Raw genomic sequence first — 24,826 nt, 5'->3', positions numbered from 1 at the left:
GGGCCTGCTCCAAGGCCCCAGGAACACACACATCCCTCTTGCTAGCAGTGGAAGGATGCTACCTGGCTCCTGGCATCTACAGCTATTAGATGGACAGACCCCACATTCCCAGGCTGAGCTAAGTTGTGCCAGAGGACTCAAAGGCCCAGACGGGTCCTTCTGCACAGTTCCCACATTCAGACTTCTGGATCTGCCCTGCTGGAAAAGTCTTCAGCCTCCAGAAGAGCCAGGCTAAAGTCAAGTGCTTGACACAGGACCGGGTGCTTCACATTCAAACTAGAAGCTGGGGCTTGGTGGGGAGCAGGGGTCAGAGGGTCCCAATGGAACCAACACAGACTGCAGGGAGAGGAGGGCAGGGACAGCAGGGAAGATGGCAGACAGCAGGCAGTCTTGGAGGGGCCCTGTTAAGGTCTGCCTGGAGCTTCGCCCTGGACCATCCCACCCCTCCCCTCCCGAACCTGAATGAGCTCCTGCTGTTCCAGGTCCCACTTCTTGATGCCGTTGTCCCTGGAGCCACTGAACAGTATGTCTCCTTGGATGGCCAGGCATTCGATACCGTCATAGTGAGGGGGCTCAAAGTTGTGGGTTGGGCCGATGGTGCCCATCACACAGTCCCCCAGCTGGAACATCTGCAGAGGAGGAGGGCAGAGCCCAGAGAGGGGCATGTTTGGGGCAGGCCTTGAGCACTGTTGGAAGAACACTGCCATAGTCTCACCCCCTCCATCTCCCTTGCATCCACAAAGTGTCCAACTATATCATAGAGAGCAAACCAAATTGCCTATTTTGTATTTTTTCCTACTTATTTTTTTTAAATAATTTATTTTAACTTTATTTTATGTGCATTGGTGTAAAGGTGTCAGCTTCCAGGGAGCTGAAGCTACAGGCAGTTGTGAGCTGCCATGTGGGTACTGGAAATTGAATCCAGGTCCTCTGGAAGAGCAGCCAGTGCTCTTAACCGCTGAGCCATCTCTCCAGCCCCCCTACTTATCATTTTAATGGTCGCATCATATCCCATTCAGAGGCTCTACCTGCAATCCTTACACATTTAGGTTGCTAATTTCTCACGATTTACAGAATAATTCTATGCCCTTGACTGATCATACACATCTTCCTGTTTTCTCTGAGATGCTCTCTCCAGCAGCAATTCCCAGAAGTCTCCCTGTTTTTTATATGTTCCCCACGTAACAGAGGGTAAAGGTGGAATAGGCGGAAATAGTGAGAACAGCATCGTTCAGGTGGCTCCAGCCAGACCCCAGCTAGTGTCAAGGCGGTTACAGGTACCTTCACATAGTGGTCCTTGGAGCCAGTCACCACGAGGTCATGCTGGTTCGAAGTCTGGGTGACTGTCAGGCACATCACTGTGCCAATGTGGCCGGTCAGTTTGCCGATGGGCTGGAACCTACAGTGGGGCGAGGCCCAACCAGGGATAGTCAGTTGGAGGGGCAACTAGGTTAGAGCAGGGGGATAGAAAAAATCTGGCCTGGAATAGACACAGATTACTTTCTCCCCTTCAAAGCAAGATCAAGGACCAAGGTCAGAGACAGTGGGCAAGCGCACAGATTGGGGAACCGGAGGCACAGTTGAGGTCCAGCCCACACCAGAGTGGTCCACTTTGCTGAGGCCTGTGGACCTTCCCTGAGCCTATTCTCCTGACATCTCACTGACCTGTTAAGCTCCCAGATCCGGACAGCATTGCCAGAGGCCACATACAGCATGGTGCCTGAGGGGCTGAGGGCCATCTGGTTGATCTGATGCTCGCCCTGGGCACTGGTGATGGCACGCGTGGATGTGGCTATGCAAGCATCTCCTGAGATCACCTGGCCTGAGGACCTACTCAGAGAAAAGAGAGCAAAGCCAGAGGTCACAAGAGGCTATTCACGCAGGCCAGAAAAACAAATCTCACTTGGACCAGCTCGGAAAAGTCACTTCTCCCAGGATGTCTTCTCTATGTAGGCTGAACAGTCTCCCCTGGAAACTAGACCTTTGGTCCAGCTACACTCTAGCCAACATGTCTCTATGACCCGTCGTGTGCGTGGGCAGTTTGCACAGACTGTAGGAGTCAAGGGGCTTTGAACCTGGGTCATGTAGAAATCACTTAACTTCTCCGTGCCTCAGTTTCTCCATCCATTTGTGTACGACCCCTCCCCCAGACTTCATTAAAAAAAATAGCTTTAGATCCACAGCAAAACTGAGTGGAAGGTAGTTTTCCCATCTACCTCTTTCCCTCCCAAAAGAGCCATGATCAACACCCCACACCCCAGCCTTTGCTACAGCAGGCGGACCTACAATGGATATACACCCAGGCTCATGACACATAGTGGGGCTCATTCTAGGCGGTCTACATTCTATAGGGCCAGTCAAATGTGTGACATTCTCTGTGGCTACTGCATCGTCCTGAGTAAGTTTGCAGCCCTAAATATCCCTGTGTTGGCTTTTCAAGTATCAGACTAATCAATCTGTGGCTTCTAATGCACACATAAGGATAAAACCTGACTTCTGGAGAGTCTGTGTCCCTGCTGAGGACAATGATGGGTGGCTCATCTGTGAAGCTGGCTGGCTTTGGAGGCTGCTGCCTCCTGCTGGTGTTTCGGATTCCTAGGGCTATGTGCAGTTTATCTCAAACCGTTGATCTTGGAGGACTGAGACCAAGGTAGGGAGGGGCCAGGTAGGTCAAAGGCTCACTAACCCACTATTCAGAAACTGTCCCCTAAACCTTGTCCTCTGGAGTCAAAGTCACTCTATGGGCCAGTAAGGGCCTTTTTGCCCGTCTAGTCAGGCTGTGCCATGATTAGTGCTCACCTACACAGGGAAGCGCTTTTCTCAAACCCAGCCCCGTGAAGCAGGAGGTAGTGAGGCACTCACGTGAGGGTCCGAACGCACTTGGCTGAGTCCCGGATGTCCCACACTTTGATGTAGGAGCTGGACACGGAGAACACCAGCCCGGAATGGCTGCAGTATTTGATAGAAACCACGTTGTTGGGGTGACCCTTGAGAGCTGCGATCTCCTGCCCTGTTACCAGGTTCCACATCTTGCAGCTACGGTCTGCCAGAGACAGGGGGACAACTATGGAGAGGAGCTGACATCAGGAGCCAGGAAGCTCCCGCAAAGGAGGGGGGGTCCCACTTGGTAGGGACAGACATCTCAGAACTCTGAGAGAGAAGCATGCATGCACGTGCAATCTCATAAAAAAAATAAAAATAAAAAACTCAGGAGACAGAAAAGGGGCTGAGAACTTTAAGTAACAGTGAGTTCTCTGGTCCTTGCTGAGGTGTCTGGGCTGAAAGAAAATTGCTACAAATCCACTACTTACTACATGACCAAGTAGCAAGCAAACATGGGGAAACTTGGAACCAATCAAACACAGCTCAGTGGACAGCTATCCCTTTCCCGTGTGGATAAATGTATGTGTGTCATAGATACGTATACATATATTGGTATGTGCACACACAGGCCCCTATTATGCATGCATGCTACAAATTTGTTCCTTCTTCTGGTCAAGTCTTTAACTTTTTTGTTGTAATCAGTTGTAGGACTGTGAACCCCTGCTGCTGAGACCAGAGGTACTGACGGACAGATGCAGCGGCAGAGATGACGTGGGTGCCGGGTAATATCAGGGAGGAATTGGTGGTATCAGAGAGTGGAGATGCTGGACTTCAGAAAAGCATCCCAAAATGTCTAAAGGAGGAGGTGGGCAGGGAGAGCCGGCGGGATCACGTGGGAGGGTAGGCTCAGTCAGGAGTGTACTGACTGAGACCCTGAGCCAAGGCAAAAGACAAGCAGCAAGCTCTCCACATAGCCTCAACCCTTGGGGGGAGCTGTACGCTGCTGTCTTCACAGCCCGCTCTGGAAAAGAAACGTGCAGTGGTGGGTGAGAGAACGTAGCCCCACTGGCCCCTCAAGTCTCCACGCACCTTTAGAGCCTGTGAAAAGCAACTCATCGGTGGCATCCAGGCAGAGGATAGGCTTGGTGTGGCCCTCGGCCATGGAGACACACTGCAATGGGGCCGTCCGTGCTCCCTTTGCTCCGCCAATGGGGGTGATGACGCCCCTTCCCAGGAGAGAGGGAAAGAGGATGTGCCAATCAGCCAAGGGGATCGTGGCCAGGCTGACCGAGGCACACATGACAGAGGGGTCTGGGCTGAGAGGGGACAGTGAATAATGAGAGGTTCAGGGACTGCTGACAAAACTCCACCAAGGTCTGGGAGCCAGAAAGAGCTGCGGTTGCCATCCTCAGACTGCTGGAGAAGTCCATGCCAGGCACGCTGGAAGGAACAGGATCGGGAGAGGCTAGCTAACTTGAAGCCAGCGATAGGTATGCAGCCAGCCCTGCTGGGGCAGGACGGAGGCCCAAGTGCTAGCACTGGCCTCTGTAGCGCCCATGAGTCTACATGCTTATTCGGCGATCAAAACTGGGGGCAGGCGAGAGGAAGGATGTGCATACAGGTTGTCACACTCCACAGACTTCATTTACCAGCCAGTGATCTAGGGCTGGCAGTAGTGAGGCAGACGGGCACCTACACAGAGCCACATGAGTTGGGCCAGCATGGTCAGACCTGTGCCGGTCATTTACAAAGGGATAAATCAGGGCTGGGCACACACCTGTTATCCCAGCACTTGGTAAGCTCAAGCCGGAGACGGCTGTGAGTGTGCCGCCAGACCGGTTTCTATAAGGAGCTCAAGGCCAGCCTGGCACATATAGGACAACCTGTCAAACACAAGCAAACCAGCCAACAAACAAAAAATCCCATATCCAAAGGGATAGGTCAGGGGACTGCAGCCCAACAGGGGGCTGGGATGCCTGAACCTCTCTGGAGCAAGCCTGCCTGGGCCTGGAATGGTACCTGCTTGTCCTGCACAATACCCTGGGAGCAGGAACAAGGACGAGGCAAGGAAGTATAAGAGTTTTGCTATATCTACCTTTGGGGGTTCTAGGGGTGATTTTGTCTTCCTCAGGAAGGTCTTTAATGATGAGACCCAGCTAGGTTGCATCAAAAACCACATTCTAGCTCTTTAAAGAGAACGCTGCTGCGGACAGTGGCACAATGGCTGGGGGTGGAGTCACTGAGATGACTGACATGCCACTTGTAGCATTCTTGCACGATCTTGCAGACTTGCCTTGGCCAGGTGCAACACCAGGACACTAGTCACACATGCCCACATGCCAGAAAAGCACATGCATAAATAGCTCCCTACTTTCGCTGCCAGCTTGTGATGCCAGTTTGGGCTGAGTTAGGCCAAGACCACCATGAAAGTGTATCGAAAGGAGTCGGTGATCTAAAAGGCTGGTATGTTACTAGTAGTATCTATTGGCAAGACCTCATTGCACAGGCTAAATCAGTGGTGCCAACCACGGTATGGCAGAATATGGTAAGCAGAGAGCATGCCTGGAGAGCTAGAGGGAGCTCTTGGCCTTTGTATAAGAGCCTTCTGCTGGCCAGGGTCCTAAGCCTTACCCCTTGCTATGAGGGCTCTGTGCTCAGTAGGCTCGAGGGACCAGCCTCTGGTGTCCTGTGGGCTGAAGGGTAATAGACACCCACAAGCTGTGTGCTAAGAGATATAAGCAGGGCACTGCCCCCGCCCCCCCGGTGCCCCTCAGAGCTGAAGTTTGCAAGACTCACCCACCAACACAAGCTAAGTTACAAGAACCGCAAGCACAGCCACCATAGCTAAAGACACTTGATAAAGACTAGCAGGCTCACAAGGTCCTCGCGGTACCTCTGCTTCCACTCCAGTCCAACCCAGGCTTCCATGTCCCTCCCCACCTTGCCTGGGGCAGGAGGGAGAAGAGAACAGGGCCAGCCACAAGCAGCTGCACCCTCCCCGACCACAAGCCCTTAGCTCTAGCCAGGCATGGCATAGTCTGAGGCCACGGGGTCACCATGAGAGGAAGGAACCATGGGGCAAGAAGAGGTCTCAGGAGGGCCATGGATGTAGCAGAGGCGGGGGGTTAGGAGAGGAGGGGCAGCATGCTGTGGACAGGGGGTACAGGCAGGAGGGGCTGGTGGAGCATGAGGCAAAGAGAGAAAGAGAGAGCAAGAAAGGGGATCAAACATGAGAGACATTCTGTGTGTACCTCAGGACCTCCGACAAAGAGGAGTCGCTGTCATCAGACCTGGGAAGGGCAGAAAATTAGCTGGATTAGGGGAGAGAGGAAAACACACATAGGAATGGCGGTAGCAGCAGTGGCAGCAGCAACAACAGAGCAGGGAGGTCAGAGGGCGGTTATTCTCTTCAGGGAAGGCAGAGAGAGGCAGGGGAAGAGGGCCTTTAGGGAGGGTGGTGGGGTTAGGGTGGGGACAGACTGTCCTGGGAGCTGGGAGAGTGCCCCAGCAGCAGACCACCAGGGGGTCTCTCAGCTATCAGGGTAGGGGTGAGGAGGGCCATAGGAGGTGTGGGAGGCCAGCCCACTCTTGGGGAGATGGTTCCAGGGCTCTTTGCTAGTTCCAAGCTCTCTGGTAGGCCCACTGTGTAAGCTGGGGCCGGCTGTACCATCCCGGCAATGCTCAAGCCTGTCCAAGGACACAAGAAGGCCCCCAATGCTCTTTTCCTCCCTCAGACCATATCTAGAAGTTAACTCTGTGTTGTGTGTAGGTCCCAAGACTGGAGCACTGGATAGGACCAAAGCCTGTAGACCAGACTAGGATGGGCAGAGTCCTACTCCAATTTGTGGGGAGTAGGAGAGGACAAAGTGGATGTAGTGGCACATGCCTGTAATCTTAGCGCTTAGGAGAGTAAATCAGAAGGATAAGGGTTCGAGACTAGTCTAGATACATGGCAAGACCCTGTCTCAAAAGCAAAACAAAGAAATAAATAATAAACCAAATGACCAATCAAGTCAATTGCATGGCACTGGGGAGAGGTGTATCAGGATGGGCGGGCCAGGCATAGCCACAGCTTCTTTAGTAGGAGCTGAGATGAAGTAAACTTGGGCAAGAACAGTATCCAGGATGCTGACCTGCTGGGTCTGCCCCACGCGCGGGTTTAGCACCTAGGGAGCAGTGTTTTGAGCCAGAAGGGGAGGTTGCTGTGAGAGGGTGGGCAGAGCAGGAATCACACACAAAGGGCAGGCAGTCTATAATCTGGGGCTCCCCTGAAAGTCACAACATCATTGCTCTTCATGGCAGGAAAGCTTTCAGGAGGAAAGAAGGGAGCCCTTTGGGTAACTATAGAGCCGAAGATGGCCAGAGTGGGCTTGGGGGAGCACAGAAATGAAACCATGAATGATGGGGTCCCCCTGAAGGCAAAAGTCCCATTGTCAGGGTTAGAGAGTCAGCAGTCCCAGATTCTGGGCCTCCTTCTAGGCAAAGGCCCCTGGACTCTGCTTTGGACCACATTCTTATGCAAATCAGAGAAGACAAACAATTCTTGGGCTGGTTGACAGTTCCTATGGAATCATGCATGTACAGCAGACCGTGAAGCAAGGTTGAGCACCGTTTGAATACAGGGATGTCTGTGAACAGAATGACCCTATAGCAATGACGGCCTAACCACAGGAGCTGTGAACACAGGTGGAGCTGAGCCCACCACGTGGAGATGACTCAGGGGTCTCTGTCCACTGGGCAAGCGCTCAAGGATTACCGAGGCCTTACGTAAAGCTTTTGCAATCAGTAGCTGGAGCTTTAAGAAAGGGCTGCAGAGAACAGCAAAGACAGAAGCAGTTGGAAGGGGCATTCTAGAATACCCTCTGGTATGCTTGCCCCACGGCTACTACTCCTGACTGTCCCACCCTAGGGATGTAACCTCCATCTTTTCCTTTCCTGGCACTCTTGGGGGGAAAGGAGAGACCCTTGATGAATACAGAAAAGTTGAAGAATATCAAGGGCCTCATGACTCAGAGGAGCTGAAACAGACCGGCTGGAGTCTACCCAGTTGACCGGCCCCCACAGGCTTCCCCTCCCAGCCTCAGTGCCCTGCTTGGCTCTCCTCAGGCCTGCTCTTACTTGTCCAGTGCTGACCCCTGGCTCTGATTGCTGGTGAGACGAGAGAAGACGTTGCGGTCATTGCGGGGCCGAGTGGGAGGTGAGGATGGAGGTGTGAATCCCATGTCTGTGGATCTGGTAAATGAGAACAGGAGTCATCAGTGACCACACCCTTATCCACAAGTCCACCCAGTATTGGGTTTCCAGCTTCTGTCCCACCCCATGAAGCCCCAGGGGACAGGGCCTGTTGTGTAGTGACCTCAGAACTCCTTTCCTAGCCAAGAGCCTAGATGATGCTTTTTTCTATTTAATTAATTAATTAATTTTTATGTATGAGTGCTCTCGTGTACACTTCCAAGCCATAAGAGCATTTGATCCCATAATAGATGGTTGTGAGCCACCATGTGGTTGTGGTTGCTGGGAATTGAACTCGGGTCCTCTGGAAGAGCGCCCAGTGCTCTTAACCGCTGAGCCATCTCTCCAGCCCTAGATGATGCTTTTTAAATATTTATCTTATTTTATGTGCGTGGGTGTTCTGCTGGCATTTATATCGGTATTACAATGTGTGTGCAGTGCCAGCAGAGGGCATCGGACACCCTAGAACTGGAGTTGCAGGCGGCTGTGAACCCCTGTGGGAGCTGGGAGTTGAACCCAGGTCCTCTGGAAGAACAGCCAGTGCTCTTAAACATGGAGCCAACGTCTCTCCAGCCCCTAGATCCTTAAATCACACCCTCACGGTGTAGCTGGAGTTTCATCTGCTGTTTGAAGTTTGTTTCTAATCCCACAGTCAATGCTCCTGGTCATTCTCTGGGTGGTTATCAGACTTACATGGGGTAGTGGAAGCTTTGTATAATTTTGCGTGTGCGCTTCCAGCTGAGGCTGTTCCCACCCTGATCCTGGAAACAAGTGTCCTGGGGACGCTCCAGTTACTGCCTTTGTTTATTAGAGCATTTTTGTGTTTCTTAGTGATGGTTTTGATTTGTTTGTTTTGACACATGAGCTCACTATGTAGCGCTGTCTGGCCTGGAACAAACTATATAGACCAGACTGGCCTTGGCTTTGCAAGACTTTGACCTGGCCTCTGTCTGGATGCTAAGATTACAAGTGTCGGCTACCACGTCCAATTATATGGAGATTTTGGTTCCTGAAACAGTTCCAAAGCACACTGCAACAGTCCTCTCCAACACTGCTAAGCATTAGAAAGCTGAGAAAGATCAGACAAGCTTCGTTGGGGCCTGGGTTACAGTGCCATGGTTGAGCTCAATACTGTCAATCTGCATACAGTAACTCAGGTCTTTCTTTAAACTAGGTGATGCAGACATCATTGGAGACACGGTCAGTTCCTCGTGGGAACCTGGCCCTCCATATGGAGGGAATAATCCCTACGAGCAGTTCTGGCTCTGATTTACCGACTCGTTGTTCAGAACAATCTCCAGAAGCTGAACCATGAGAACTGACAGTTCCTTCAAGGAAGAGTCTGTGACCTCGGTGGCCTGTCTATTCCCCTCTTTGGAAAGCCACCATTACACTCTCCTCCCTTTGGATTAGCATCCTGAATTCAGCTTAGTCCTCAGACTGACTTCAGTGTGTTCTCTGAGTTCACAGATGAAGGCTGTTAGGCTGCACGTATAGCAATATCCTCTCAACTCCTCTCAACCAAGGCCACTTGCAAGCCAGAGCTATGGGCAAAGAGGGAAGACTGGGGTCTGGAGCAGGCTCTTCTCCTGCCTCTCATAGGTTGCTACGATCACGCTGAGCCCAGACACCTCACCATTTAGCTGTGAAGATGGAATATATGACCATGGTGCCATAAAGGGCTGCACTAGCAAGTGTATGGGATGATCCACAGAGAAGACGTTCAGAGCCATTCATGCCCCTGAGGACCGGACAGTGACTTGTGCAGATTCTAGAATGTATTTTCTCACCTGATAGGCTGCCCCCGGTCATAAGACTTTCTTCGGGTCAGAGGGGATGTGTCCGTGGCACCTCGAGACTGCCGAGGGCTAGAAAAGAAGGATCCAGTGAATCCAAGACCTAATTTTCTGCCCACGTTGACCCATGACCCGGATCCCCCTCCTTACAAAGTGCTGCCTCGGGTGGGCAGGCTGACAGTGCGTGAGACCTTGTCCCGGTAGTAGGGGTCTCTGATAGAGAAGCCCACTCCATCCTCTTTGATCTCGACGAGGGAGGCCAGGGACTTGGTGATGTTCTTGGTGGAACTATCCAGCGGGGGTCCCAGGCATTCCGCAGACACAGCCTTCATTTGGGCAGATAGCTTAGGCTCACCCTAGGAAAGGAAGGATGAGTGGGCCAATGTGCCCAACTGATGGACCATAAAAGGAAAGTAAGACCTGGGCCTGATGACACAGCCCCTACTATTCCAAGTACAGGGGAGGCTGAGATTCTAACTAAAAAAGCTGAGAACAGAAGATCTAGTTCAGTGTGGGCTTACCCTCCAGTATGGAAGCAAACACATGAGAAGTGGGTAAATCCTGAGGAAAATGATACTGCCTGGCCTGAGGGAGATTTGCTGGTGGAAGCCTTTAGACTATGCAAACCACAGAGTATCCATCAGACTGACCTAATCAGATCATTCCAGGACGAGGCATAACTCACTGCTCAGTCTGCAGTTCCCTACAGCCAACTTTAATAAGTCTTGAGTTCATTCTTATCACTAATCTGTCAATCTATCACCATTAAGAAAACTTTCTCACTGCTGACTTCCATGCGGTTGAACAAATACTGCAGGGAAAATAACTAGGGATCTAGACCTGGCGTTGACCCAGAGTCTTGGGTGGGAGGGAGACGTTCTGTAAAGCAGGGTCTCTGGGTATAGTGATCTCACTAGGTAGAGAAGACACAGGCTGTCAGCGGGTCTAGTCATTTCTCCCACGGTGAAAAGAATGGGCTGCCTGGTCTACATAGCAAAATCTATGTTGGTTCCCCCACCCCCCAGCCAGTTCCAGGCACAATCCTTCTTGGCATCTCCATTTCTTCTATGGTCAAAACTGAATTAGGGCTGGAGACCTGGAACTACGGTCATGGGGATCAGAATGTAAGGACTTTGCCCTACTAAACCTACAGCCTCATTTCCAACAGGACTTACCTTGAACTTGAAGTCATCATGGCTGGTGGAGCCTTTCATGGTGAATGATTGGGAAAAGCTGAGGAAGAAAGCAAGGAAGTTTAGGATCATGATAGTTATACTGTATCTCTCTAGGACCTAGCCATATCAGTCCCAAAGAGCCTGCAAATCCAAGCTTAGCCCTGGGGTCCTATGGGACCCCTCTTCCATCTCCAGGTACATGCTGGAAGGCTGCTGCCTCCCTGCTTGAAAACTCACCTTCCTTCAGAGAACTCGGAGACTTCCTCGTCTGTGCTGGCATAGCCATTCTCTGAGGGGGTGGGGGAAGGAAGGAGGAAGGTGGATGAGAGACCCCATCAGAGTACGCGGAAAGAGGACGAGCCTTTCTCCAGCATCTCCTCACCCGCTAGATCAGACTAAGACTTCTGAGGGAGTTCTGAGGCAGGGGAGTTTGGGGAGCTGGAAAGCCCTCTCCACAATGAAGCTTTACCCTGCTGCACATTGTAGAGGAGGGCCTGCAGCTCGGGGTGTGCCTCGGCCTTCTCACGCAACGCGTCCAGGAGCAGGTGGTTCTGAGAGGAGCCCGTCATGTCTGTTTGTCTCAGCCGTCCTTCCAGCAGCCGGATCTGGGCTTCCTTCTGGGCCACCTGTAGACCCTGGGGCCAAAGAACAAGGTCAGGTGTACTCCTCCTGGCCTACGGTTGATGCTGTAGCCCTTCACACTCACACACACACACACACACACACACACACACACACACACACACGTTAGTGAAGGCCACTCTAGCATATACTCCGTTATGGGTGGACTTACAATTCCTCATTCAATGCAGAAGTCCCAACCTCTGTTACCTTAAAATGTGAATGTACTTGGAGACAGATCCTTTAGAGTGGGAACCAGGATAATACGAGGTCAAAGGTGTGGTCCCTAATACAGTATGACTGATGTCCTTATAATAATAGATCATGACAAGCCACACAGAGGAAGGATCATGTGGAGACACAGGAAGAAACAATGGCCATGGAGAGAGGCTTCAGAAAAAACACCTGGCTAACACTGGGATCTTAGGCTTAGGAAATCTCTGTTGTACCAGCCGCCCCATCTGTGACATTTCGACATGGTACCCCAGCACACTGATACAGCCCCCTAAGACAGAAAGAAACACCGAGAAGCCACTGGGGGGTCTGGCTAAGAGTTGGGCAGGATGGCCTCTCAACCTCTTTCCAGTTAACTATATGGACACTAGCTGGCGTCTGTCCCAAGACTCAGGCCCTAGGACAGGAAGAAACACATTCTCTGGTCACTGAGGAGAGGCCCAACGACTCCTGGTGTTCTGGTAGGCCAAGGGTGGAATGTAATTTTTGCTTCCTGTTCCTCAATCCCTAATGTACACGCATTTTCCCCTCTGCCTCCAACAGACCCAAGCCCGGTCCTGCTGTGGATGGGCCTGGCCACCTATAACTGAAGCCAAGCCCATATGTGCAGCAGTGCAGCATTCTGTGCTGCCAGCTGCAAGCCTTGTATTGTCAGTGTTCCGGTTTTATAGCGGTAGAACCTGAGGTCTGCAGGTTCAGTTGCTTGTCCCAGCCTGTAAATGACGCAGGTGGGAAGGAGCCAAACCCGTGGGCTTCACCACCAGGGTATACAATGCATGCCCAGTTCCAGGGGAGCTGCCAGCTCACCTTGTCAATGGATGCCTTGAGGAAGTTGTCTAGAAGTAGGCGGGCTTCAGCTAGCGAGCAGGAGCTAATGACCACGGACGTATCTGTTGAGTCCAGCTCCTCCTTTTTGAGACCAAAAAGCAGAAACACCCATCACACAGGGCTGCCAAGCCCACTCATTGCTACCACCCCACCCAGCCAGACTGTCCTGCCGGTACCTTGGTTTCCTCCAGCTGCATGATGGTGGCTTGGCAGTCAGTGATGCTGTCATTGATGTAGTCAATGTTGGCTGCCAACACTTCGATCTCCTCAGCCAGCTCCTGTAGCCCCTTCTCCTCCTCGGGGCTCTCAGCCTGCAGCCGCTCCCGCTTCCTCCGCAGAGCCTCCTGTAGGAGGAATAGCTCCTCCCTTTTCTGTGGGGATGGGGAAGGAGATAGTGATGGAGGAGACATCTCACACCTAGGCAAGCCCTGCCCACAGCTCTTACACCAAGTCACCTGTCTGTCTGGGATCATCTAGAGGTCAGATCGGGCATGAGGAGCAGAGGTGAAGATGAGAAAGAGTGAGGAGCCAGAGAAGTAGCAAGTGACCGGACAGGTGGAAAGCGGGGTGGGAGAGATGAGAAAGGAGGTCCCACCTTTATGAGCCGCTCCATGTCAGCTTCCAGGTTGACAATGGTCATCCTCTGCATGACAATGTCGATGATCCTCCGTTCCAGGGACTGCCACTTGAGTCTTGCCGCCTTACTGAAGCTTTGGCTGGCCCCCTTCTTCTGGAACTTTTTCCTGGGAGACAGAGGCAAAGGGGTTTTGACTGACTGCTCTGAACCTCTGAAGCTCTATTGAGCTCCTACACAGATTCTGAAGCAGACAGCCCAGGCACCAGAGCACTTCCTGGACTTTCACACTCCCGTCCTGCTCACACTTCCGTCCTGCTCACACTGCTCACCTGGCTGGGCGGGTGCCATTGACAGCAGCCGCGGGGTGGTCCCCCAGGAAGTGGTTGATCTTCCGGTTCCACTGGCGCACTATGCTGGAGACAGAGCGAGCTCCCGACTCAGCCTCAGACGAGGTAGTACTGGCAGACACCTCGGCCCCAGAATCCAAATTGGGGGGCTTGGATCCTACACGCCCAGCCACTCGCTCAGACATAGGCTTTGCCAAGCGCCTAAGTGCAGAGACCTGGGCAAAGTGAGGACAAGAAGAGGGGACCCGGTGAGCAAGGAAGAATGGGGGGTAAGAAGAGGGGACCGAGTGAGCAAGGAAGACTCTCAGAGGGACAAGAAGAGGGGACCCAATAAGCAAGGAAGACTGGGGGATGAGAAGAGGGAACCCAGTGAGCAAGGAAGACTGGGGGATGAGACGAGGGAACCCAGTGAGCAAGGAAGACTGGGGGATGAGAAGAGGGGACCCTGTGAGTAAGGAAGCCTGGGGGACAAGAAGAGGGGACCCAGTGAACAAGGAAGACTGGAACTTCAGGAAAGCCTGGTTTGGGCGTTGGGAGAATAGGGGCAGCACTGTATAGGCCTGAGCTTGGGGCTGTAAAGGGATAAGAAGTCTGTGATGTAGAATAAACACAAGAGATGCCCGTTCTCTCTCTCTCCTATTTTTTCACTCTCATGCTCTTGAAGGTGTATACGCATGTACACACCTGGGTGTGCCTGTGCACACGTCCCCAAGCACATGGAGACCAGAGGCGGACACTGAGTGTCTTGCTCTATTTCTCCCCCTGTGTTTGCAGGCAGTGTCTGTCAATGAACCCAGAGCTCTCCAGTAAGCTAGACTGGCTGGCCAGCAAGCTCTGAGATCCACCTGTCTCCACCATGCCAGTTTTTATGTGGGTGTTGGGGATTAACGCACAGGTCCTCAGGCCTAGATGGTGAGTAATTTACTGACTGGGTCATCTTTCTAGCCCTCCCTTTTCTCTCTCTCTTTTTTTTTTTTTTGTTGTTGTTTTGGTTTTTTTGCTTTTCGAGATAGGGTTTCTCTGTATAAGAGCTCTGTTCTGGAACTCACTTTGCACTAGGCTGGCCTCAAACTGACAGAGATCTGCCTGTCTCTGCCTTCCAAGCGAGGGCATTAAAGGTGTGGGCTACCAACACCTGGCTTTTTTTTTTTCTTTTTTAAATGACCAGTCAGACACTGGGGATGGGACGTGTGTATTGCGCCCTCTAGGCTTGGCTCACTGGTTGAGAAGTCATTTCTCACAGGTTACTACAAGTTGGCAAGGCTGCACTCACTGAACGGAAGGAGATCCAGGCCACACATAGCAAGGGTTCGCCCTCCCTCTTATCGCTTTAGAGGAGTACTTCTTGGGAGCCAGAGCCACACCTGTCTATCCAGCTGGCCTGATGAGAACACTCACCTCCTGGGTCTTCCTCCTCAGGACTATTTCCTGCTGGCGCTTCTGAGACTCCAGGGCCCTGATCTGAAACTGAAAGAAAAGGGTTGGGCCACATCCAGCTACCAACAACACTCTCGCTGTCCAGACAGGGCTGGAAATGGGCTGGTCACTCTGCAGCGAAGAGCTCAAGACCTTCTCGTGTGGGGTGATGCTCACACTGCCAAACTGTAGATAAAATGGATACTTGGATTTGCACCCTTCTACCTGGGGTGGCCGCGAGGCTAACTCTCTTGGTCTTACCTCCTACCACGAACACAAACCTGGACTAAACACCTAGTCTCCCGGGCCTGAAGCTCCAAGTGTCTGGTTTTATTGGTGACCTTGGAAAATTCATGTCCTTCTCTGGACTCAAGTTATTTTCTTGAACACGCAGGGGTTAGGACAGAAGCCAACAGTAGCTCTGCCTTTCTGATAGGCTATATTATGTTCCAAGCAAGGCTGGTGTCACTTGGGCCGGTGGGAACTGGGGGTTGAAGGGTACTTGGTAGGCAAGGGGGGCTGAAAACTCTTGGGAGCTCTTACCTCCTGCCTCCGTTGTTCTTTCTTGAGCTGAGCGATCTCCCGGTTCCTCTTGGTCTCCACCAGCCGTCGCCGCTGCTGCTCCTCACGCATCTGTTTCATGAGGGCCACCTGGGATGGCAGAGCCAGCGGAGGTGAGGCTGGGCTGGGCCAGAGCTGCCTATATGCCCAGTCATAGCTGGTTGTGAGGACACTGGTCAGGGAGGCAGCCCTCAGACTTGGGGGTCTGAAACCTAAGATATCCTTCCCATTCGTCCCAAATGGGAAGCTAAGATACCTTAACAAGCTGTTAAAGAAGTGGCCTTGGCACTTAAAGTCTATCCCAGCCCCCATTAAAAGCCACTATCCCCAGCCTGGCTGAGATTCCAGGGCCAATCTTACAGCCACAGCAACACAATGAGAACTTGTTACAAGGCAGACCCCATCCTCAGGAGGCTCAGATGAGAAAGGCCTCTCTCCTGTCTTACCAAGAAAGAAAGGAGCCTTTAAGACAAAGAAACTAGAATCACAGATCCAGGAAGAGCTGGCTAGTGGAGCCTGGGTCATCTTACTTCCCAAACCCAGGCTCCTCTCCATCTCCTGCATTCCTCACCGCAGGGAGGTGAGTGCGTGCCTGGCACAGGGCAGGGGTGAAATGGGCCTCAGTCCCGAGGCAGCATTGCTCTGCAGCTCTCCTAAACTGCAGGAGACCCCAAAGCTGTGGGCCTCACAGTCAAGATCTGCAGACACAGACCGCTGCAGTCCTCGGCTGTTCCTCTTTCCCCTATAGGGAAGAAGGGGGCCCTGCTCAGGCACCCCTGAGCTAACCTTGGGTTCTTCTTTTCCACTTATAGCCCTGGGACCATAAGAGCATAGTCAGGTGGACAGAACCAGATCCTGGATGAAGGACTGGACCTCCCTGAGGACAGAGCCCACCCAGGTACACATCCATTTCCTCTAAAATCGATTAACTCTGTCTTTCCTGTGTGTACCAAGCATGCAAGATGCCTAACCAAGAGCTGGCAATGGTGCCAATTGTTACTATGATTAGAGGCTTGTACCAAATGAAGCTTTAAGGCTTCCTTGTACAGATGGGAACTATTAGTACAGCTACAGTGTTACATACTAACAGTGTTAACTTACATATATATAGATTATATATATGCATACATATTATATATGTGTATATGCATACATATTATATATGTATACACACACACACACACACATATATATTATACTAGTAGTGCAACTATTAGTACAGCTTCCCAACACAACAGCAGCATTGAGCAGGGTACCTGTAATGAACCCAGTACTGAGCTGAGGTAACTAGGAAGAAGTGCACATGACTGAGGCAGGATTGGATCAGGTGATGCTGTGTTTAGTGGAAGATCCACACTTGACAGCAGTGATAAGCTTTAACTTGGAATATGGATTCTAAGGCACCGCAAAGGCACCTCGACCCCACTCCTCATGCCCTCTGCCTACCTTGGCCTTCTTCATCTCAGCTACCTCCGCTTGCAGCTTCTTCAGCTCCCTTTCGTAGCGGGACTGGTTCTTGAGTAGCCTGGCGTGCTCCTTTTGAGCAGCCTGTAGCTTCTGCAGGTCCCGGTTCATCTCCCGCAGCCTCTTCTCATAATCCGCCTTTATCTTGTTGGCCTTCTCCTCCGTGTAGCACTCCATGGTGCCTGAGAACAGTGAAAAGCAGTGTCGGAGCTGCAGGCTCCACGGCTCCCACTAAATGAGGGCTCAGTGCAGAGACAGGCCTGGGGTTCTTGCTTTCAGGTTGACCTCTTCCCTGAGCCTACTTCTTCATTTGAACAATGAGGATGTGGGCTCAGCAGCCACCCTAGGCTCTTTCCTGCTCTGACATTCTATCGTTCGGTAGTGTTTTCAGGATGAGACTTTGGTCCCTGGAAAGGTGGTGCCAGCAAGAAGTGGACGGTTAACAAGAAGAGCTAGGGCAATGGAACTGCAGTGGAAGGAACACACCGGCTCCTTGCCAGATGCTTGCACCAGAATGCAACATCCCCAACTGCGGGTCCAACACCAGCCCGACTTCCACTTTTCACTCCATCTCTGAAAACCTCACCACCTCGTGCCCAGAGGCTTGGCTCCTAAGACCCGGCTCCCTTATCCACCATGCCTCCTGTCCACCCTACCTTTGAGATGCTTGAATCTGACCACATCTTACCACCTGTCCAATCTGCCTCCACGTTCATCCACCAACAAGCCAGGCACACGACTGCCTCAGGGGCTTAGCAGCTTCTGTTCCCTCTGTCTGGAATGTTCTTTCCACTGCTAGTTCTGCTCTTGGGCTACCTCATCTCTCTCGAGCCTTACTCCAAGGTTACCTTCTCCTTCTCCAGGTAGCCCTCCATGCCCCAGGCTGCGCCACCTCTAAGTCCCCCATCCCCTTTCCATATTAACAAACAACCAACTTAGTTGTGCCAGCCCTGCTAGCCTTTCTGCTCACTATGTTGTCACCCTGCTAGAGACACTCCATGAGAAGGATTTTACAACACTAAAACAACACCTCTTCTATAACATTAATCGAACACCTGCTAAATAAGTGGACGAGGAAGTCAATCGCCCCACAAGTCAGAGCAGTAGAGGGGCAACAGTTTGAGAAATTTTATAAACTGGATGTAGTGGGGTGGAGGGAGGTCAGGAAGTGTCTTAGTCATATGCCTTAGGAGACAAAGGATTAAAGATTTCTAATGTATCACATGACAACCACCAGGGAGGCTGAGTCAGAAAGACTGCCATAAATTCAAGACTAGCTTGGGCTACTCTGTCTCAAAAAGGGGGGGCTTCAAAATGGCTCAGCAGCCGGGCGGTGGTGGCGCACGCCTTTAATCCTAGCACTCGGGAGGCAGAGGCAGGAGGATCTCTGTGAGTTCGAGGCCAGCCTGGTCTACAAGAGCTAGTTCCAGGACAGGAACCAAAAAGCTACAGAGAAACCCAGTCTCGAAAATAAAAAAAAAATAAATAAAAAAATGGCTCAGCAGATAAAGGCACTTGCTGCCAAGCCTGATGACCGAAGTTAAATCACTGGGACCCAGATGGTGGAAGGAGAGAATGGGCTTCTGCAAGTTGCCCTCTGACCTCTACATGTGTGCTATAATCTTACACACACACACAAAAGTAATTTGAAAACAAAAGTAGCAGAGAAGCTGGGTTAGATACAAGAACATTTTAACTATGGGCAAAAGGTCCCTTGTGCAGAAGGCCAAGTGTTATCAGAATGATGCTGGGTGTCTTTTGACAGAGCAGGGGATTGGTCGGGAAAGAGAAGCATGGTGCCAGCCTCACTGAGGTTCTGCAGCACACGGTCGCGCTCCAGCTGTGTGTCTCGGATCTTGTTCTGCAGCAGGATCAGCTTCTCCTCGTATTGGTGCTTGAGCGTCTGCAGCCGCCGCTGGCTGTTCTCCAGCTCGTCAATCAACTTCTGCTTGATCTCAATCTCGCAGGTCAGGTCTGCCAGGTCTGCCTGGAAGTTGACTTCTGCGGAGCAGGGCCAGACAGAGCCGGACTCAGCCCCATGCCAGGGGCTGGGGCAAGGGAGCAGAGGTGACAGTGCAGGGTCAGGGGACATCCTCTGTCAGCAGTGAGCAATCAGTGACCAGAAGGGTAGGCTGAGGACTGCCACGTGGGGCAATACATTTGATGAGCAGCTTCAGAAATCCTTATTGGGTCTCAAGAGCTTGGAGGGAGTCTAACGCCTTTCTCACCCTGATGGGCCCATGTGTCTATGTCACCATGATTGATGTCACGGGACCCTGCTTGGGTGAAGGAGGGTAAAGCGACTCAGAGCACCTTTGTAGGGCTGCAGGTGAGATGACAACAGGACAGAGCTGAAGGACAGAAGTCTCCACATGAAGGAGCAGGTCCTGGCACCAGCCAAAGTCATTCATTCAGAAGGTTACCCCTTTCTGGGTCCACCAAAGTGGGTCAGGAACCTCTCTGAGCATGCTCAGTGGTAACTCAGGGGTGGGGGTCTAATACCTTTGCATAAGGCAGTGGCGAGCACTGCGTTTATGAAGCCTTGTGAAGGGTCAAACTCAGCACAGTAGTGGGCATGTGAGGGGGCTAAGGATTCCCATCACTTGTCATTACTGTTGTTTTCATTGGCATCACAGGCAGGAGTCTGAGCCCTGTCTAGACATGCAGTCTCTGAGCACACTAGCCGGCCTACCCCACCCGATCCATCTGAACTTTTTCTTAGGGGCCAAAATCTGATTGACAGCCCCACCACTGACTGGCCACCAGCAACTCATCTCCCCAGTCCTGGCCCACGCACCCTTTTCTTCAGGGTCGGAGTCTGAGTCTACCAGGCTCTCTTCGCTGCCCGAGTCTTCATCCTCATCCTCACGCCCTTCCTCCTCCTCACAGCCACTCTCGTCTCGCTCTTCCTCCTCCTGGGCACAATGTACCATTAGGGCTGCGCCTGCCTCATGAGATGGGAGCCCCAAGACAGAGATTGGGCCACACAAGACTTCAGGGGAATCAGCAGGGGTGGGAGCCAGCCACACCCTCCTCTGGGAAGACCATCCACTGCTACTAGCCCGGGTACAGTATTTGTGGAGGATGCTCAGTCTAGCATCATCCATCTGGGATGAAGCAAAGGCCGGAGGGATGGAGATCACCATGGCAACAGTCAGTATTATCAAAATACTCAAGGATCAACTAAAGGCAGCTCTCTGGCCGGGCCCACGCTACGCTGATGGAATCTCTACCCCGACAGGAACATGGCGGCGAGCCCATGATGAAGCAGCCGGAGGAGCCCTCACCTCCTCAGCCTCGTTCTCAGTCTCCTCACTGTTTTCCTGATGGAGTTTTGCCCTCTTTTTGAAGGCTTCTTTCTCTGGGCTGCTTAGGGAACGAAAACGAAGCAGGATTAGAAATTAGCACCACAGGATTGGTGGTGATGGGACTCGGTTCCTGCTTTGGAGGGAACGTGATCTACTCCTCCAGTACCCACCCCCAGTCCTGCTCTGTCTCCTGGGATTAGCCTTGCGGAAAAGCACACAAGAGAAGGCTGGGGAGGCATCTTTGCTGCACATTGACTAAGCGCATTATTTATTGGTAATGCCCCTAAGAGTGGGGTGAGGCTGCGTAGGGGTGCTCCTCCCTGTACTTGGGGCAGGGAGTGCTTCTCCTGGATGGTGTGTGTGTGAGCACCTTCCAATGCTCTAGCTGCAGGGAAGGTAGTGACACTTACCTCTTCCTCCGCTGCCTGACCTCTTTCTTTTTCAGCCGCTCCAGGTCTTGCTTGGCCCTACGGATCACTTCCGAAGCATCTTCCATGGAGCTGGCCGGGCTGCCCCCAAAGGCTGGACCTGCTGGAGAAGCTCCCAGGGAGTAGGGATTGCGAGTGGAAGTCCGTGAGAGGCTTCGGCGGAGAGACTCATTCATGGCTTCACTCTCCAAGAGCTTTGTTCTGTATGGACAGAGCGAGTGGGTGGGGCCCGGTGAGCCACGTAAAATTAGCCTCGCCAAGGCCATCCAGCCTGCTCACACTGGACGGGCCTACTCACCGCAGCTCCTCAATCTCCCGGATGTAGTTCTGGATCAGAGCACCAATGGCCTCATTGCCATCACCTGAACGGAGAAGACAGGCACAATAAAGAAAACAGGTGACAACAGCAAGGACCAAGGCCATGGCTCTAAGACTGGTGGCCTTGCATGTGCTTCCAGCATGGTAGCTTACACAGGCTTTTCCATAAGGGAATCTATGTGAAGGAAATACTTGAACATGACCGTAGTTGTATCCAAGCACTGTTGGGTAATGGCATGAAATTGGAAACAATCTAAACGTCCGTCAATAGTGGCTGTTCAATAAATTATTCAACATCACATATGGAGCATCATGCAGTCATTTAAAAATTAAGTGGCTTTGAATATGAAGATTTTATAAGACACGATGCTAAATGAAATAAAGGAAGTCATAAAATAGAAAGTATGACCTCATCTACAGAAAATGCAATGCATATTATCTGCACGCACAAATGATATATTCAAATGCATTTATACTCAAATGTGCTGAGAAAGTGTGGGAAAACACGCACTGGCTGCTCAGGAAGGATCCTTCTGAAAGCAGCGGGGATGTGGGTGGAAGGTCAGCTGTGGAGAGCTGCATCTTTTGCTTAATGCACTATGGGTCTCTTACATGTTTAACAAGAAAGCTATGAGTGTGCCATGCTAAATTGCTGGGGAATGCATAAACGAAGTAATCTAAGCATTGGCTGGCCATCACAGCCTGCTTGATACCAGGGGGCAGGAGCGGTAGCAGGCATGCTACTGTTCTGAGCTAGTTTGCTGTACCCGGACTTACCAGCCTTGGCCAGAAGCAGGTTGGCCTCCTGGCTCATGAGTTGTGTGACCCGGTTGTTGATGGCATCAATGGCCTCCTGCATGGCCTTCACTCGAAGCCGCAGAGCCCCATTCTCCTTCTGAAGCATGGCATTCTCCCGAAACAGGTCACTGTAGCCCTCAGCACCGTCTTCCCCAATCACCCGCTTGCCCTGGGATGGAGACAGGCAGGAAGCAGTCAGGAGCTAAATCTCATGGGAGGGGTACAGTGGCAATCCTCTTCCACCCGTCCTGAGCCTTTCCCAGGGCAGAGTGGCATTTCTTATAATCTCACTGTCTAGAACTCTGAAGGTCACAAATTCAAGGCCAGCCTGGGCAAAGTGAGTCCCAGGCCAACCTGGACTACTTAACAAGACTCCTCTTTAGAAAAAAAAAAGCCTGGTGGTGGTGATACACACCTTTAATTCCAGCACTCAGGAGGCAGCTGCAGATGGATCTATGAGTTCAAGGCCAGCCTGGTCTACAGAAAGAGTTCCAGAACAGCTATGGCTACAGAATCAAACCCTGTCTTCAAAATGAACACACACACAGTTCTCTCTCTAACAGCTAGAAAGCTCAAATTCTCGATTTACCTTGCTATTGCTTGCTTTCATTCTCCAGGAATGCTAATCCAAGTGACAAAACCCTGCCAGGCAGTTGGCACATAAAGACAACAGGGAGTGGTGGGGACTGGGGTAGAGAAAAGTCACAGTCTAGGAGAGGCGGTCACTCTCTCGATATCTTTGCTCTCATGTTTACTGTCTACACTAAAGCTATAATCGGTAACTATGTACACTGTCACCAAGACACTGGGCTCACAGAGTTGTTGTATAAGTAAAAAGTCAAGCTAATGAATTTCACCCCTTTAAGTCCCCTCTATTTCTGCCCACGAATGTTACCATAATCTTTGCTTAGTCAAAGAAGAGGATTACTATAAGGGTAAAGCTTTAGCGGTATAGAATTTGCCACCTCTTCATTGCCTTGATTCTGTCTGTGTCCTGAGCTGCAAAGGAGGCCAGTGCCTCTTAACAGCTTACAGACAAGATACGATTGCAAATGCACAGTTTGTTTGTGCTTGAATTATGAAATTTCTTCATGTAAGAAACACCGCTCCTCACTCCAGCCAACTTAGTGCCAGCTGTTGGCAGAGACAAATTTTTCCACAGAAGTTGAAACTTCCTTCTTAGTTTTCAGAAAAGCTGTCAAACAAGTTGCATGCTTCTGAAACTAATTCCAAACCCACCTATCTATGTGACAGATCCAGACTAGGGGCCGCCAGCGGGTGATGTCAGCCTTGGCTACATAGAATTAGACACGCCCCCCAGAGCACCTGTTTTTCCCCTTTTCTGTTGTTTTTTTTATGGCTTACTCTCTACCCAGAATGCCTGCTGGCCTCCTCCTTCTGTTGATACGTCATTCTTTTAAATCTCCATAAAAGGCCCATTCCATAAAGCCCTTCTTGACAACCTGGGCAAGCAGGCTGCCGCTCTGCCCCTGCAGCACCCTGTGCCTTCATTGTCAATGACTCCACCATAGTGGGGTGGTCTCATTGATTCCAACACAGTATATTCAGTGGACATACAGCACCTGAGAAGGACCTTCCCTGAACGAAAGACCCATGCTACAACACCAAGGTGCTCTAACTCGTAGACTTTGTATTCTAAGTCTAGATGGCTCAGTCTGAGCTGGATTCGCCTTAAAACCCAGGACTAGGAACTATATCTGATGCACAATGATGTCTAGCAGACATGATGGGTGGGTGATGGGAAGGCGGGAGGCCAGCTTAGGACCTGGTTGTGGGATGCTACAGGGCAGGGTGTGGAGGGGGGACCAGCTCCTTCTAGGAGAGCCTGGGGGAGCCTGGGGGCGCTCACCGCTTTGTATTCCATCAGTTCCATCTGCAGGCGTGCAATCTCAGCTCGCAGCGCGCTAATCTGCTGGCTGGTCTTGTCCTGGTTCACCACCACCTTATTTTTGATGTTGCGAGCCCGGTTGGCATATTTGAGAGTGTTAAGTGTCTCCATGAAGTCCCGATCCGAGGGGCTCACACAGGCGATCATGATGGTCTGGCTAAGGGTGCAACCAGGCTGGGTGAGAACAAAGGACAAAGCCAGGCCCACAAGTACTGTTCCAGAGCAGAAGTTCTGTTTCACCCTGATCCCCTCCCCAGTTTAATGCTTAAAGGACCTGGAACCCGGGGTGTGGGACCCTGGACCACCTGGCCAAAGAGGAAAATCCTTGAAAGCAGCTAGCAAGGGTGATGACTAACTGTAGAATCCTCTGCTTGGCAAGGTAAATATGTCATGGCCTTTCTGTAGGCCTGACACTTGCCATTTCTTGTCTCTCTGGGCTATGTGGCTTCCTTTAGGAATGTCTCTCACTGTTGTGAAGTAATGAAACTGAGTCTACCTAGCCGCAAGTCACTGAACAAAGTGCCTGCCTCTGAGTCTGCAGCCTAGGCTGAGAAGGCCCCCTAGATCCTGGGAGTCAGGCCCTAAGCCCACATCAGTATTCTCCATCTAGGAAATTCCCACCCTTCCTCGACATGGGTCATCAGATACCTGTTGCCCCCCAGAGAGTCCTGGAGCAGCCGAGTGAGCTTGGAGTCCCTGTAGGGCACGTGCACCACCTTCTTGCTTTGGTCTCCCAAGGCGCTGATCACATTACCCAAGGCCAGCTGTGGGAGAGAGTGCCTGAGCTCGAGAGTCATACAGGGCGGACACAATCCCAAACATCTGTACCCGCTGCCTCCAGCAACACTCAGGCTCCTGGGTGGGTTTATACACTGGCATGGAAACTGAGGCCTGAGGGTGAAGGAAGACCCAACAGGAGTGAGGAGGAAGGAGGAGGAGGGGGAGGTAGAGGAGGAGGAGAAGGAGAAGAGGAAGAGGAGGAGAAGAAGAA

General features: G+C 51.7%; 1 protein-coding gene across 8 annotated transcripts in view; it reads right to left on the bottom strand.

Moving 5' to 3' along the window:
• Window positions 1-24,826, bottom strand: part of Kif21b (kinesin family member 21B) — a 47,226-nt gene that overhangs the window by 5,168 nt on the left and 17,232 nt on the right. For 3 of the 8 annotated variants that reach the window (XR_005974015.1, XR_005974017.1, XM_041647997.1), the window contains exons 7-33: window positions 24,484-24,599; window positions 23,797-23,992; window positions 21,906-22,095; window positions 21,109-21,172; window positions 20,793-21,011; window positions 20,362-20,443; window positions 19,872-19,989; window positions 18,884-19,075; window positions 17,057-17,256; window positions 15,593-15,700; window positions 15,032-15,100; window positions 13,616-13,848; window positions 13,305-13,452; window positions 12,886-13,080; window positions 12,689-12,790; window positions 11,496-11,661; window positions 11,264-11,315; window positions 11,027-11,084; window positions 10,002-10,207; window positions 9,846-9,923; window positions 7,942-8,055; window positions 6,075-6,113; window positions 3,913-4,049; window positions 2,863-3,043; window positions 1,666-1,830; window positions 1,282-1,399; window positions 459-629 (exon numbers count right to left, since the gene is read on the bottom strand). Coding sequence is in view for 3 of the 8 variants with exons in the window: in XM_041647997.1 (XP_041503931.1) it covers window positions 459-629; window positions 1,282-1,399; window positions 1,666-1,830; window positions 2,863-3,043; window positions 3,913-4,049; window positions 6,075-6,113; window positions 7,942-8,055; window positions 9,846-9,923; window positions 10,002-10,207; window positions 11,027-11,084; window positions 11,264-11,315; window positions 11,496-11,661; window positions 12,689-12,790; window positions 12,886-13,080; window positions 13,305-13,452; window positions 13,616-13,848; window positions 15,032-15,100; window positions 15,593-15,700; window positions 17,057-17,256; window positions 18,884-19,075; window positions 19,872-19,989; window positions 20,362-20,443; window positions 20,793-21,011; window positions 21,109-21,172; window positions 21,906-22,095; window positions 23,797-23,992; window positions 24,484-24,599 (3,717 nt within the window). In the remaining 5 variants the exon portion in view is untranslated. The remainder of the gene's footprint in view (window positions 1-458; window positions 630-1,281; window positions 1,400-1,665; window positions 1,831-2,862; window positions 3,044-3,912; window positions 4,050-6,074; window positions 6,114-7,941; window positions 8,056-9,845; window positions 9,924-10,001; window positions 10,208-11,026; window positions 11,085-11,263; window positions 11,316-11,495; window positions 11,662-12,688; window positions 12,791-12,885; window positions 13,081-13,304; window positions 13,453-13,615; window positions 13,849-15,031; window positions 15,101-15,592; window positions 15,701-17,056; window positions 17,257-18,883; window positions 19,076-19,871; window positions 19,990-20,361; window positions 20,444-20,792; window positions 21,012-21,108; window positions 21,173-21,905; window positions 22,096-23,796; window positions 23,993-24,483; window positions 24,600-24,826) is intronic. The other 5 variants (XR_005974018.1, XM_041647998.1, XR_005974020.1 and 2 more) reach the window with 3 other exon arrangements.

This window comes from Microtus oregoni, unplaced genomic scaffold (genome assembly GCF_018167655.1).
Source record: "Microtus oregoni isolate MIOR12 unplaced genomic scaffold, Mior012 000003F_ref0000135, whole genome shotgun sequence".
NCBI classification, from domain to species: domain Eukaryota; kingdom Metazoa; phylum Chordata; class Mammalia; order Rodentia; family Cricetidae; genus Microtus; species Microtus oregoni.
Note: the sequence above shows the minus strand (reverse complement) of the source record. Positions and strands in the feature narration are given on the sequence as shown.